Raw genomic sequence first — 16,620 nt, 5'->3', positions numbered from 1 at the left:
GAGGGAGTACAGAGAAGGTTCACCAGATTGATTCCTGGGATGGCAGGACTTTCATAAGAAGACTGGATCGACTAGGGTTATACTCACTGGAATTTAGAAGATTGAGGGGGGATCTTATTGAAACGTGTAAAATTCTAAAGGGATTGGACAGGCTAGATGCAGGAAGATTGTTTCCGATGTTGGGGAAGTCCAGAACGAGGGGTCACAGTTTAATGATAAAGGGGAAGCCTTTTAGGACCGAGATGTAGAAAAATTTCTTCACACAGAGAGTGGTGAATCTGTGGAATTCTCTGCCACAGGAAACAGTTGAAGCTGGTTCATTGGCTATATTTAAGAGGAAGTTAGATATGGCCCTTGTGGCTAAAGGGATCAGGGGGTAGGTATGGAGAGAAAGCAGGTACAGGGTTCTGAGTTGGATGATCAGCCATGATCATACTGAAATGCGGTGCAGGCTCGAAGGGCCGAAGGGCCTACTCCTGCACCTATTTTCTATGTTTCTATGTAAATTTGCTGATGACACAAAGGTTGGGGGTGTTATGGATAGTGTGGAGAGCTGACACAGATTACAGCAGGACATTGATAGGATGCAAAATTGGGCTGAGAAGTGGCAGATGGAGTTCAACCCAGATAAGTGTGAAGTGGTTCACTTTGTTAGATCAAATATGATGGCAGAATATAGTACTAATGGTAAGACTCTTGGCAGTGTGGAGGATCAGAGGGATCTTGGGGTCCGAGTCCATAGGACACTCAAAGCTGCTGTGCAGGTTGACTCTGTGGTTAAGAAGACATTAGGTACATTGGCGTATAATCAACCGAGGGATTGAGTTTAAGAGCCAAGTAATGTTACAGCCATATAGGACCCTGGTCAGACTCTACTTGCAGTACTACACTCAATTCTGGTCACATTACTACAGGAAAAATGTGGAAACTACAGAAGGGGTGCAGAGGAGATTTACAAGGATGTTGCCTGGATTGGGGAGCATGCCTTATGGGAATAGGTTGAGTGAACTTGGCCTTTTCTCCTTGGAGTGACGGAGGACAAGAGATGACCTGGTAGAAGTATATAAGATGATGAGAGACATTGATTGTGTGGATAGTCAGACTTTTTCCCAGGGCTGAAATGGCTAACATGAGAGGGCATAGTTTTAAGGTGCTTGGAAGTCAGTACAGAGGAGACGTCAGAGACAAGTTGTTTTTTTTAAAAAAAAAAACAAAGATAATGGTGAATGTGTGGAATGGGCTGTCGGGAACAGTGATGGAGGCGGATACAATAGGGTCTTTTAAGAGGCTTCTGGATAAATACATGGAGCTTAGAAAAATAGGGGGCTATGGGTAACCCTAGGTAATTTCTAAAGTGCATGCATGCTTGGCACGGCATTGTGAGCCGAAGGGCCTGTATTGTGCTGTAGGTTTTCTATGTTTCTGTATTTCATACTAGGTAGCAAAAGTGAGTGGGAAGTTTTAAAATCCAACAAAAAACTATAAGAAGGGGAAAGATGAAATATGAGGGCAGACTAGCCAATAATATAAAGCAGGATTCTAAAAGTTTTTTTTTAGTTATACAAAGAATAAAAGGGAGGTGAGAGTTGATATTGGACCACTGGAAAATGATGCTGGTAAGGAAGCAATGGGGGACAAAGAAATGGCAGATGAACCTAATGAGTACTCAGTATCAGTTAATATTGGAATACATTAGCAGGGATCTGTGAGTGTCAGGGAGCAGGAATGAGTGCTATATTGCTATTACAAAGGAAAAGATGCTACGGAAATTCAGAAGTCTTAATAGTGGATGAATCACCTGGGCCAGATGGACTACGTCCTAGAGTCCTAAAAGAGATTTCTGAAGAGATAACAAATGCATTGGTCACGATCTTTCAAGAATCACATGATTCTGGCATGGTCCAGGAGGACTGGAAAATTACAAATGTAGGAACCCTAGGGAGAAAGGTAAAAGAAAGGAAATTATAGGCCAGTTAATCTAGCCTCAGCAGTTGGGAAAGTGTTGGAGTCCATTAAGTGATGAGATTTTGGGGTACTTCGAGACTAATGATAAAATGATAAAGTCAGAATGGTTTCTGTAAAGGGAAATCTTGCCATACAAAATGCAGTAGAGTTCGTCAATGAAGTAACAAGCGGGGTGGACAAAGGAGAGGCAGTAGATGTCATTTACTTGGATTTTTACATGACATTTGATAAGGTTCCATACATGAGGCTGCTTTGCAAGATAAAATTCTATGGCATTACAGGAAAAACACTGGAATGGATAGAGAAATGGCTGTCAGGCAGAAGGCAGCAAGTGGGAACAAAAGGGGCCTTCTCTGGTTGGCTGCCAGTGACTAGTGGTGTTCCTCAGAGGTCAGTATTGGGGCTGCTACTTCTCCACATTGTTTGTCAGTTCTTTGGATAATGGAGCTGATGGCTTTGTGGCAAAGTTTGTGAATTATATGAAGACAGGTGGAGAGGTAGGTAGTGCTGAGGAAGCAATGTGACTGCAGCAAATTGGAAGAATGGGCAAAATGTGGCAGCTGGAATACAGTGTTGGGAAATGAATGATAATGCATTTTGGTAAAAGGAACAATAGTACAGACTACTATCTAAATGGAGAGAAAATTCAAACATCAAGAAGTGCAGAGGGACTTAGAAGTCCTTGTGCAAGACTCCCAGAAGGTGAGTTTGCAGGCTGAGTCTGTGGTAAAGGTGGCAAATACAATGTTGGCATTTATTTCAAGGGGAATAGAATATAAAAGCAAGGAAATAATGCTGAAGCTTTACAAGACATTAGTCAGGCTGCCCTTAGAGTGCTGTCAACGGTTTTGGGTCCATATCTCAGAAGGGGTATGTTGTCATTGGAGAAAGTCCGAAGGAGGTTCACGAGGATTATTCCAGAAATAAAGGGGTTAACACATCAGAAGCGTATAGCAGCTTTGGGTCTGTATTCACTGGAATTTAGAAGAATGCAGGAGGTGGGGGGAATCTCATTGAAACCAACTGAATGTTGAAAGGACTAGATAAGGTAGTTGTAGAGGGCGTCTCCTATGGTGGGGGTATCCAGAGCCAGAGGGCACAGCCTCAAAACTGAGGGGTGGCCTTTTACAACAGAGGAAAGGAGGAATTTATTTTTTTTTTAGACACAGAATAGTGAATTTGTGGAATGTTCTGCCAGAGACTGCACTGGAAGCCAAGTCCATGGGTATATTTAAAGTGGAAGTTGATAATTTCCTGATTGGTCAGGACATCAAAAGATATGGTGAGAAGGCAGGTGTATGGGGTTGAGGGGGAACCGGGATCAGACATGTTGGAATGGTGGAGCAGACTTGAAGGGCTAAATGGCCTAATTCTGCTCCCATGTTTTATGGTCTCATAATAAATCTGATTCTGATTTATCTCAGCCAATATACAAATGATGAAATTTCAGTAGGATCACTAACTTGGACCTTTAAACTAAATTGATGAATCAGAAAAATACTCTTACTTTTAATTATACTGTAGAAGTATAAGCAAATTTGTCAGGTTCTAAGGAGATTGACCCTGCATATCATGTTATAACCTGCAAATCAAAGCTTGCTGGAACATGTTGCCTTAGATATGGAAATCTACAAAATCACCTACCAAGATATTTTAAAATCTGTTTCCTATGGGAGGTGACTCAATCACAAAGACAAAAAAAAAGAAATATCACTGGATCAACTGAATTACTGCTAGAGTCTAATTTATCATTTGCTTAAACTGAACAAATAAAAGAGTGGGAACTGGTAAAGACAAACGGGAAGTAGCAAAACATGACCACTGAGAAAACTTTCATCTATTTCTCTAAAGTGATCATCACCTCCAAAACAAGAGCAAAGTTCTAAAAATATACTGCAGGTAAAATCTTTGCATATACACAGATAGGGCAGTGAAAATTACATTTTTTAAAAGCTGCATCTGTAACATCAGAGGGATTATCTGACCTGTGAAATTACCATTCTGCTGCTCTTTCTGCATTCTTGAGCGGTGATGCTTGGACTCACTTTCTGCCATTTTATAAATTTCCTCCACACCTCGTGATTCTGTTTGAACAAATGAGAATCAAATTCAAACTATGCAGCGGACAGTATTTTCCCCCTAAACTGCAAGTAAGTTGTAGAAAACTGCCCCAGACTAGGCTAGAGAGTAAGAAATTCTTTTTCACACATGCACAGAGCAATGCAAGCAACAAAAAAATCAATGGAGGTAAAATTCCTCAAAACATTCAAGAACAACTGTAAGAAAAATGGAAGATGTCAAGATATCTGGATATTATATTGAAAGCATGTCAAGCTACATAATGTTTATCTAAATAAACCTAAAATAAATTTAACAATTCATATGAACTTCTATGTGCCAACTTGCTGTACAACACTTGCAACTTTCATTACTGTTAAAGTATCATGTTGTACAATCTCAGCGAAAGGATTCCCACTGTGCTTATACTAGTGGTCACCAGCCTTTTTAAGCCCAAGATTCCCTACCTCGGCCTTAATAAAAGGCAAGATCAACCCCAGATCAATTAGTTACACGCATGCGCACTGGGGCAGAAAAGACCATAAGTAAAACCCCGCAACCCAGAGGTAGAAATAATGTTTAAACACCAGGACCTTTTTTTTGCACTGCGGACCAGCCGACATGGGGAGGGGGGTGGTGTTAAACATGATGGGAATACAGCGATACTCAAAGCAGGTTCCTTATGTCCAGTCTATTCCGCAATTTAGTTTACGCGGCTCTCGGCACTCAGCTTCTGTCTCACGCTGATCATGTTTTTTCCACTGAAAAAACTCAGCAGGTTCTTCTCTAAGCGCAGCAGGGTGCTTGGACTCAGGGTACCAAAACAGTTTTCAGGGCTTCATTGCCTCATTAGACAGCCTCCGGGCCTGAACTCCAGCCTCCTGCCCACCTGCCGTCAGACACCTTAGCCAGGAGCGGTTGGTCGTGGGTTGGGTGAGAGGACAAGGTCAGGGAGGTCAGGGCCGGAGGTCCCCGTGCCGGGGCTGCAGTCCGGAGAGAGTGACTGACCAAGTGAGGAGTGCAACAGGGTGTGCCCACACCCCCCCCCCCCCGGAGGATCTATCAGCCCACAAAAGTTTGATTCAATAGATCGCAGCAAGGTAGCTGCTCAGATACTAACAGAACGCTGAGCCTTAATTAGGTCGTCTGCGAAAATTTTAGCACCGGATTCCCCACGAACATTCAGTCTGTTAAACAGGTTTAGAGGCAGCACTCCAGGCCAGTAGCGATGGCACTTCCCGCCAGCCGCCCAAGGCCAACCAGTGATCCCTGGCGAGAGGGTATTACTGTATTTAGGCGGCTGATGACCTCGCGTGGGTTCAAGTTCAACAGTGTGTGACAGGGAATGAGAAAAGGTGCAACTGACTCATCGTTTTCCTTGCGGCCCGGTGGTTGGGGATCACTGAAGTACACTGTGTAGTGCAGGGGAGCTACATGCATGCGCACTGGGCAGAAAGAACAGAAATAAAACCCTGCAACCCAGAAACAATCTCTCAACAGTACTTGTGCATTTATTTTTCTTTCTTTTTTTCGGGATCTACTGGGAAAGTCTCAAAGATCGACTGGTCGATCACAATCGACGGGTTGGCGACCACTAGTTTATACTATTTAAATTTTTCTGTGTAATCACAACTCTAACTTTGCAAATGACAAAAGCAATTTCAGTTTGATACAGATGGATTTCTTAAAGATCTTAAAATACTTTTTTTCTCTAAATTTTGTAGCCTGACTAATTTAAGATCTTTGACAATTATCAATTTATTAATTTAAAAAGAGATCAATAACAAAGGACAAAGAGTCTGCAGATAATGCAATCTAGAAGAAAAACATGGAAGAACTCAGCAGCAGTGGAGGGTTCAAATGACATAGCCCTCAACAAAGCTAAATCTTGTGACATAGGGGACAGAGCTTCGCTTCCAGCTGAGCTCAATGCCTTCTATGCTTGCTTTGGCCACCAAAACAGGGAAGAACCAGCACACACCATGAAGACCTGTGCTGACCAACTCCCTGGTGTATTCATGGATTTGTTCAACCTCTCGCTTCAGCAATTTGTAGTATCCACCTGCTTCAAGCAGGTTTCAATCTTACCAGTGCACAACAATGTGGTAACCTGTCTGAATGACTACCGCCCAATGGCACTTACATCCACAGAGATGAAGTGTTTTGAGAGGCTGGTGTTGGAGCACATCAGCTCCTGTCTAAATGGCGATTTGGATCCTCTCCAGTTTGCCTACTGAAGCAATGGGTCTACAGCAGATGCCTTCTCATTGGCTCTTCACAGAACCCTGGAACATTTGGACAGTGAAAATGCACTTTATCAATTACAGCTCAGCATTTAACACCATTACCTTCTCAAAACTAATCAGTAAACTCCAGGACCTGGGCCTCAATAACCCCTTGTGCAATTGGATCCTGGATTTTCTCACTTATTGACCGCAGTCAGTTTGGATTGGAAAGAACATCTCCTCTATAATCTCCATCAGCACAGGAGCACCACAGGGACGTGTACTTAGCCACCTGCTCTACTCACTTGACACCTATGACTGTGTGGCTAAGTACAGTTCCAACACCATATCAGGTTTGCTGACGACACACTGTTGTGGACTGTATCAAAGGGGTGATGAATCAGCATACAGGAAAGAGATTGAAAACTTGGCTGAGTGATGCAATAACAACCACCTCTCAATGTCAATATGGCCAAGGAACTGCCTGCAAACTTCAGAAGAGGGAAACCAGAGATCTATGAGCCAGTAAGCATCAGAAGATCAGAGGTGGAGAAGGTCAATAACTTTAAATTCCTGAGTGTCACCATCTCAGAGGACCTGTCCTGGACCCATCAATTAAATATTATTGTGAAGAAAGCACAACAGCACTTCAACATCCTCAGGGATCTGTGGAGATTCAGCATATCATCGAAAACCTTGACTAACTTCCACAGAAGTGCAGCGGAAAGCATACTGACAGGCTGCATTATGGCCTGATACGGGAACACCAATGCCTTTGAGTGGAAATTCCTACAAAAGGTGGTGGATTCAGCCCAGTACATCACAAGCAAAACCCTCACAACCATTATGCACATCTGCATGAAATGTTGCCATAGAAAAGCAGCATCCATCATCAGAGATCCTCAGCACCCAGGCCATACTCTTTCCTCAGTGCTCCCATCAAGCAGATGGTACTGTTACGAATGTGCCACAACTCTGAGGGGCCGAAGGGTACAGAGACGTCCCCTCCTTTTCGAGAATCGCAAGATCACTATTAATTCGGGTCTGGGACCCAGGAAATGAGAGAGAGACACGCAGAATCCTCCAGGTTTGAAATGTGTCCTGGCCTCAGCAAAACAAAAACCCTTGATAACGGCTATTGTCTCTTGGAGACGGAATTGTGTATTGAGTACTGTACTATTCAATGAAGCCCTCAGGGGATGACCAGAGTGGGCTGGTTGAGGGATTGCATCATCTCAACCTAATTGACATCTGAGACCCCATGAGTAAGGATAAAAGAGGGTCTGGGGAACAACCCCTTTAGACGCACCAGGAGAAACGCTGGAAAGCCAGTGACAGCGTTTTATAGCGAACGTCGGTGAGGGCCCGTGTGCGTCCTCCTTTGCCAGGGTAGCAGGCTCATCACAGAAGAACGGCTTAGCTAAAGGAGAGGCCACAAGTGAACGGCCACACCAATGAGACTCCCGACGGATCGAAATCATAAAAAGGAAAGCCGGCAAGTTTCTAAAAATCTCTCTCTCAACTCCAACCAAGGCTGCAGCCTGAGTGACTTTTATATTTCCATCGGACAATACATTTATCCCCTAGACAACGATAGAGCTTATTTCTTATTGATTATTATTATACCCGCACTTTTAGATTTAGTATTGACATTGTATATTATCTGTATGTTTGCATTGATATTATTTTTGTGTATTTTTACTAATAAATACTGTTAAAAATAGTACCATCAGACTTCAACAGACCTCTCCATTTTTGCTGGTAAGTGACCCAGTTATGGGGTTCGTAACAGTACTCAGGACTCATACCACCAAGTTCAAGAACAGTTACTGCCCCTCAATCATCAGGGGTTAGCTACACTCATTAAGAACTCTTATATTGGTATTTCATGCCGTTATTTATTGCTATTTATTTATACCTGCATTTGCAGTTTGTTCAGTTACCGTTCTATAAATTTGCTAAGTATGTCTGCAGAAAAGGAATCTCAGGGTTGAACTTGGTGATGTGACATCTACTCAGATAATAAATTTTACTTTGAACTTAAGTGTTGCACTTTAGAAAGTTAAAACAGTGCAAGAGTCTTGGAGAGTGTTATTGAACAGAAATGCAGAGATACAAGTACTCCTCTACTACATTAAGACATTTCTTTAAACCCAGCATATTGATCACAGAGCAAACACGAGGAAATCTGCAGATGCTGGAAATTCAAACAACAACACACACAAAATGCTGGTAGAACACAGCAGGCCAGGCAGCATCTATAGGGAGAAGCTCTGTCGACGTTTCGGGCCAAGACCCTTCATCAGGACTAACCGAAAGGAAAGATAGTAAGAGATTCACAGATTTGCCAATCTACTTTATCTTTACATTACTGTGTTGTTAGGTACACGTCTGTGCAAATAGGTACACGTTTGTGCCCTAAATAACTGTTATGGGGTGGAATTAAGGGAACACATGCTCAGGATAAAGCTGTAAATAAAGAGGTCTTTCTTTCACTGGGCACTGACTGTTTCTCCATCTCCAATGCCTTTAAGACAGTGGTCCCCAACCACCGGACCGCAAAGCATGCGCTATTGGGCCACAAGGAAACAATATGATTTGTTGATATGAAACAATATGAGTCAGCTGCACCTTTCCTCATTCCATGTCACGCCCACTGTTGAACTTGAACACGCGCAGTCATCAGTCACCTAAACGCAGTGATACCACTTCTCACTGGTTGGCCTTGGGTAACCGGCCAGTGAGAAGTGCTGATGCTACTGGCCTGGAGCATAGACAGATGGGTGCCGCCTCTGAACTTGTTTAGCACACTGAATGTTCTTGGGGAACCCAGTGCTAAAATATATGCAGACGACCTAATTCGGGCTCAGGGTTTCGTAAGCAGCAGAGCAGCTACGTCACTGTGACCTGCTGAAAGTCATCCCTCAAGCCAAACTTTTGTCAGCCGATAGATCCTACAAGGGGGGCAGGCACACGCCCTGTCGCACTCCTCCTCACTCTCTCCGGACTGTGACCGCTGCAGCCCTGGTACAGGGACCTCCGGCCCTTACCTTGTCCTCTCACTGGTGTGTTGCAATAATTTTATATGTTCATACGAGGAAAATATGCACTGTGTGTTTAATATCCAAACGTTACTTAAAATGTTATGATGCTATTGACTTATAAGTGACTATTGACTTATTACTATGTTCATGCGAGGAAAATATGCCCTGTGTGTTTAATATTAAATTTGTTAGATAAACCCTTTTAGAAACAAAATTGAGTGAATTAGCCATTTATAAGTGACTTATAGTTGACTTATCACCTATATTCTGGTCGATATTAATACCCACACCACCCCCGGCTGGTCCACAAGAATATTGTCAACATTAAACTGTTCCGCGGTACAAAAAAGGTTGGTGACCCCTGCTTTAAGAAAGAAATACTTCAGTTAAGGTTGAGGCACATTCTCTCAAGGACAAATGAATAATCCAGAGCCTGCCCTCTGGATGACAAAAGAGAGATGAAGATAAAACAAAAAGACTGAATATAAGCATGCATCAAGTTGTAAATACCAATGAGAATCAGAATAATTACAAGAGGAAGTAAAGATTAAAATGAGAGGAACAGATATTTGAGAAAATGTTCACTGATAACAAATAGAAATCTAATGTGTTCCACAGATACATAATTAACAAAAGTAGAGCCTGGAAGAGAATTATAAGTTTGTATGGGATACCAAGGATACATTTAAGGCACTAAATGAGTACTTTAGATCCGTCTTCACTGGGGAGGAAGGTGCTTTCAAAGTAATAATGGAAAAGGAGATTAAATATTGATAACATGGAAGTATTAGAGAAGTAGGACTTAAATCTAAAACAAGACCATCTGTGCTGCTGAAAAACAACAAATTTTGTGATATATGTCAGTGACATTAAAGTTGATTTGATTCTGCATCCTAGAATTTTTGGAGTGTTACGAACCCTGTAACTGGGTCACTTACCAGCAAAGATAGAGAGGTCCGTTGAAGTCTGATGGTACTATTTTTAACAGTATTTATTGATAAAAATACACAAAAATAATATCAATGCAAACATACAGATAATATACGTTGTCAATACTAACTCTAAAAGTGCGGGTATAACAATAATCAATAAGAAATAAGCTCTATCATTGTCTAGGGGATAATGTATTGTCCGATGGAAATATAAAAGTCACTCAGTTCATTCAGGCAGCAGCTTTTTGGTTGGAGAGAGACAGATTTTTAGAAACTTGCCAGCTTTTCCTTTTTATGATGTCGATCCTTCGAAATTTCATTGGTGGTGGCCTCTTCGTTAGCTAAGCCGTTCTTCTGTGGTAAACCTGCCAATTCCTAGGCAAAGGAAAAGGATGCACACGGGCCCCCCACCGGCTGTCACTACTAAACGCTGTCACGGGATTTCCAGCGTTTCTCCTGGTGCGTCTAAAGGGGTTGTTCCCCAGACCCTCTTTTATCCTTACTCAAGGGGTCTCAGATGTCAATCAGGTTGGGATGATGCAATCCCTCAACCAGCCCACTCTGGTCATTCCCTGAGGGCTTCAATGAATAGTATAGTACTCAATACACAATTCCTTCTCCAAGAGACAATGGCCGTTATCCGTGGCTTTGTCTTACTGAGGGGCCAGGACACATTCCAAAAAACCTTTCGGATTCTCTCTCATTTCCTGGGTCCCAGACCCGAATTAATAGCGATCTTGCGATTCTCACAAAGGAGGGGGCTACTTTGTATCCTTCGGCCCCTCAGAGTTGTGGCCCATTCGTAACACCCCCTTCCTTCAAAGCGTTTTTACCATCAGTGAAAACGAAGTAATAGAGTCTTACAGGATTTTAGAATCTAACACAATACAAAAGTTTTTTTTTCACTACAGAGTAATACAGTTATACATTCAATTCAGCATCTAGATAAACAGTCCGCGAGCAAATTATCACTTCCTTTAATATGCTGTATCTTAATATCGAACTCTTGCAGCATCAGACTCCAACTTACTAACCTCCTGTTTTTATTTTTCATATTAGCCAGGAATACCAATGGGTTGTGATCTGTATAAACAACTATGGGTTTTTGCGCAGGACAAATGTACACTTCAAAATGTTGTATCGCCAAAACAAGGGCCAACAGTTCCTTTTCCACTGTAGAGTAATTCCTCTGGTGCACACTGAACCTCTGAGAGAAATATGCTACCGGGTGCTCCACTCCATCCCCTGCTTGCTGTAATAGGACTGCTCCTGCAGCCTCATCACTCGCATCTGTTGCCAGGGAGAAGGGTGCTAACAAATTGGGTGCTTTTAACACAGAGTGATGGCACAATATGGCTTTTAACTTTTCAAAAGCATTCTGACAAGAATTGCTCCATTCAAATTTTTCCTCCTACCATAGAAGTTTTGTAAGTGGGAGAGCAATATTCGCAAAATTTTTACAGAATTTCCGATAGTATCCCAAAAAACACATCAGTGCCCTTTTATTGGAGGGTACAGGGACCTCAGAAATAGCCTGTACCTTTGCTTGCACAGGAGTCAACTGCCCCTCTCCTACCACATACCCCAAGTATGTGATCATGGCATGACCAAATTCACTCTTTGCGAGGTTTACTGTAAGTTGGGCTGCCGACATCCTTTTTTACAGTCTCCATGTGCTCCCCCCAGGTGTCATTCCAAACTACCACATCATCAAGATAAGCCTTGGTGTGGTTTAACCCCTTTATCACAGTGTCTATCATCCTCTGGAATGTCCCTGGTGCATTTTTCATTCCGAACGGCATAACATTGTACTTGTACAACCCGGACGGGGTGACAAAGGCTGAAATTTCCCGAGCCCTGTCCGTTAAAGGAACGCACCAGTACCCCTTTAACCAGTCAATTTTAGTGATGTACCTCGCCTTCCCCATTTTATCAATGCAATCATCCACCCTGGGGATAGGGTAAGCGTCTGTCTGATTGACAGCGTTTACCTTTCTGTAATTGGTACAGAATCTTATGGTACCGTCCGGTTTTGGGACAACCACGCAAGGAGAAGCCCAGGCACAAGAGGATTTGCGGATTATCCCAGCAGCTAGCATATATTCAATCTCCTTTCCTACTAGCTGGCTCTTTTCTGAATTCATCCGATGAGGGGCTTGTTTAATAGGCGGTGTCGAGGTAACTATCACATCATGTTTTGTCCCACTACACCTTCTTGGGACATCTGGACAACATCTGGACATAAGTCTGTATGCTGGTTAATGAGCTGTGTTACCTGCTCCTGCTGATCAGGCTCTAAGTGACTAACTTTATCCGCAAGGCTTGCTAAAATAACAGAGTTCTCTAATCTGGTGGGTACTATACTTATCTTTTCAAACCGCTCTGGTTCCTCCTTACCACCCCCTTTTTTCATTGAAAATCTCACCTCTGCGAGGTTTAGTCCTTTCGCAATATTTATCAATTCCGACTTTGTGGCCGCCTCTAGCGCCTCCAGAGTCAGGTTTTCTATAAATTCATCCACGTCCATCTTTGCTGGTTTCCCGTCTGGCTACCCGCGCAACCAGATCCAAGTTTGGACTTACAAGCCCGATTCACTGGCCCTCCAATTTGGTATCAAATCCTGGACGAGCCCCCAAGTTTTTACGAACCCTGTAACTGGGTCACTTACCAGCTAAGATAGAGAGGTCCGTTGAAGTCTGATGGTAATATTTTTAACGGTATTTACTGATAAAAATACACAAAAATAATATCAATGCAAACATACAGATAATATACGTCGTCAATACTAACTCTAAAAGTGCGGGTATAACAATAATCAATAAGAAATAAGCTCTATCGTTGTCTAGGGGATAATGTATTGTCCGATGGAAATATAAAAGTCACTCAGTTCATTCAGGCTGCAGCTTTTTGGTTGGAAAGAGACAGATTTTAGAAACTTGCCAGCTTTTCCTTTTTATGATGTCGATCCTTCGAAATTTCATTGGTGGTGGCCTCTTCGTTAGCTAAGCCGTTCTTCCGTGGTAAACCCGCCAATTCCTAGGCAAAGGAAAAGGACGCACGTGGGCCCCCCATCGGCTGTCGCTATTAAATGCTGTCCTGGGATTTCCAGCGTTTCTCTTGGTGCATCTGAAGGGGTTGTTCCCCAGACCCTCTTTTATCCTTACTCACGGGGTCTCAGATATCAATCAGGTTGGGATGATGCAATCCCTCAACCAGCCCACTCTGGTCATTCCCTGAGGGCTTCAATGAATAGTATAGTACTCAATACACAATTCCTTCTCCAAGAGACAATGGCCGTTATCCGTGGCTTTGTCTTACTGAGGGGCCAGGACACATTCCAAAAAACCTTTAGGATTCTCTCTCATTTCCTGGGTCCCAGACCCGAATCAATAGCAATCTTGCGATTCTCACAAAGGAGTGGGCTACTTTGTACCCTTCGGCCCCTCAGAGTTGTGACACATTCGTAACAGGGGACACACAGGAGCTAATTGCAGGACAGGTGACCATAACCTTTTAGTATTCTTTGGATACAGGGTTATACCAAAGAACTAGAAAGCAAATGTTATTCCTGTGCCAAAAAAAAGTGAAGTTAGTTATTCCAGCAACCTTAAGCTCAGTAGTGAGAAATTGGTGGCCATTTACTGGCCTTTGTCGCTAGCCATCCTGCTTTAAAATTAGCTTAACAGGCAGTAGGCATACCTTGAAGCTGATCCGTTGCAAAACCTGCATTTTCACAAGTACTTAGATGTGCAGATAATTTACTGACTTGCAGAGTAATCATTATGCTTCATCAATATCTTTGTTTTCACACTATGGCATTGCTGCTTTCTGTATAAAATGACAATTTTCTTTCTGGAAAGAGTAAATACAACCCAAAATATCAAGAGGCGTTTAATGGCAACCTCAGCAAATATTAGACAACTGTAACATAATGTCCTAGGTCTTATACTCACTGCCCTGACTGTTGGTCCATGTATGGACTTAATCAGGCCCTGGGGATTTATCCACCTTAATGCCCTGTAAGGCTGTAACATCCTCCCCCTTGATAACATGAATATTCTCCAGAACATCTCCACTTACTTCCCTTATCTTTAGAGCAAGCATGATTTCTCCCCACCTCGGTAAATGCCAATGAGATCTATCCCATAAAATTTCCAGCTCAAGACAAAAAGGGTCCTGCTACTCTCTGAGGGGCCCTGCTCTATCTCTCTCTCGACCATTTTATTAATGAGTACAGACAATAGATAGAGGGGAATATCTTCATTGACAGAGATTAACTTCCCAGCTCTTTATTTCATCCCTCCCCTTCCAGGTTTCACCCATCACCTGGTGGTTTTCTCTCCCCTCCCCCACCTTTTAAATCTACTCTTCAACTTTTTTTTCCCCTCCAGTGCTGCCGAACAGTTTTGGCCCAAAACATCGACTGTACTTTTTTTCCCCATAGATGCTGCCTGGCTTGCTGAGTTCCACCAGCATTTCATGTGTGTTGAACAAATTCATGTTTGCCACCTGCTGAGTAGATGGTCTATTGTAAAAATACCATTGTATGTAGATCGACTGTGTAGCAATAATAACAAGCAGTAACAAACAATGACCTGCTTTTTTTTGCTTGGCATCAAGAGATTTCACCAGTCTACACCATTCCTGATTTATAACAACCATAATTAAACTGTCAGGCTTCCTTGTGAGTGATATTGTTGCCTCTCCACTTCTAATCTGAGCAACACACACAAAGTGCAAGAGGAACTCAGCAGGTCAGCTAGCATCTGTGGAAGGGAATAAACAGTCAACCTTTTGGACCCTTCATCAGGGTGATGTGGTTTTGGCAACTTAAGCAAGATAGATTATGCACAGGGTAGAAAAAAAGACAGTGAGGAGGGAATAATTCTTAAATATACAAGAAGAAATGGTTGTGTTAATTAAAATTAACAAATTCAATGTTAAGTGTCAAAGGCTGCAACCAGACAGGAAATGAGTAGTCTGCCCTCCTTATTCGCAAGTTCCACATGCGTGAAACCAACTGCGAATCGAGAAAACCCAGAAGTGCTCTTCCAGCACTTGTTCTTCAAGCATGTACAGACCTTTTTTCTTGTCATTATTCCCTAAACAATGCAGTATAACAACTATTTACATAGTATTTATTAGGTATTATAAGTAATGTAGAGATGATTTAAAGTATACGGGAGGATGTGCGTAGGTTATCCTGGATCGGGATCGAAAAAAAATCAGAAGTTCTCTTACTAAGTAAGTCGGAACAGCTACATCCAGTATTATTTAGCGTCAGTTAATCAATTGCTTGTCTTAGAAAATAGTATATATTTTACCTTTCTATGCATATAAAACACTTAAGAAACATATGCATTCCAATAATTAAACCACTTCGTTGCTTAGTAATAATTGTCGCTTTCATCGGGGCAGGGCCTTTCTCACTTTATCCTTTAAAATTGTTCCGATCGTTAACCAACTGTAGCCTAATGCTTTTGCAATGACCGATAGTGTTTCACCTCTTTCCAATCGCTTTATTATTTCCACTTTTATTTTCAATCGTGATTATTTTCATGAATAGAAACACTGCGGATTCAGAGCTCCGCCGGGTCCTAAAGACCACCACTCTGAGACAGGTTAAATAAGGGACTTGAGCATCCGCATTTTTGGTATTCGCGAGGGGTCCCGGAACCAATCCCTCGCAGATAAGGAGGGCTGACTGCATTGATCTTGCACTGCAGGAGACTACAGACAGATTAGAGTAGCATTGGGACGGCAAATGGAAGTGCTCTCGGTCATTCCTGTGGGCTGAGTGCAGATACTCCATAAAACAAGCACACAATATTTAATTTCACCATGGAGAAGCATTTCCAGAAGGGGATATAAATATATAACAGATATTGACTCATTAAATAATTCAAAAGGAATCTGAAGCTACCTCATTCAAAAGGATGCTCAAAAATACAATAATACTATGAAACAAAATCAGCAAAGCAAGAGAAAAATTAAAGTGGGAGGAACTTCATGAGAAGCTCACAATAAGCAAAGACCACTTGTGTTGAACAATTATACTTTGCGCTCTATAGATTCTAAGTAATTATTCAGCTATACTGAATAAATAGGACAATTAATAGACACCTTAATGATAAACAATGTTTTAGATCAAATCCCAGGAGGCATTAAATAGAGTTCTCTTTTGGCCAGCAGCTTCAAAGCCAATTGACATCAACCTATGAATCTATTATTGGTAAAGGCAACCAAATTTAACAAGGAACATGCAAGTACACTGCCAGAAACACTGCTTGATGATTACGATTTGATTTACAACTCATATTATTTAATACAAAGTTTCAAAGCTGCCATCCTGTTTTCTCAAGTTCAGTAAAGTACTTCCATTATGGAATAGAGGAG

The 16,620-nt window shown here is 42.1% G+C and overlaps 1 protein-coding gene across 5 annotated transcripts in view; it reads right to left on the bottom strand.

Moving 5' to 3' along the window:
* Positions 1-16,620, bottom strand: part of vmp1 (vacuole membrane protein 1) — a 200,091-nt gene that overhangs the window by 150,617 nt on the left and 32,854 nt on the right. For 4 of the 5 annotated variants that reach the window (XM_059973627.1, XM_059973629.1, XM_059973624.1 and 1 more), the window contains one exon: positions 3,951-4,049. In XM_059973627.1, coding sequence (XP_059829610.1) covers positions 3,951-4,020 — 70 coding nt within the window. In that variant the 5' untranslated portion in view covers positions 4,021-4,049. The remainder of the gene's footprint in view (positions 1-3,950; positions 4,050-16,620) is intronic. The other variant, XM_059973628.1, reaches the window with a different exon arrangement.

This window comes from Hypanus sabinus, chromosome 6 (genome assembly GCF_030144855.1).
Source record: "Hypanus sabinus isolate sHypSab1 chromosome 6, sHypSab1.hap1, whole genome shotgun sequence".
In the NCBI taxonomy this organism is placed as follows: Eukaryota; Metazoa; Chordata; class Chondrichthyes; order Myliobatiformes; family Dasyatidae; genus Hypanus; species Hypanus sabinus.
The sequence above is the reverse complement of the archived record's forward strand: the minus strand, read 5'-3'. Positions and strand labels throughout refer to the sequence as shown.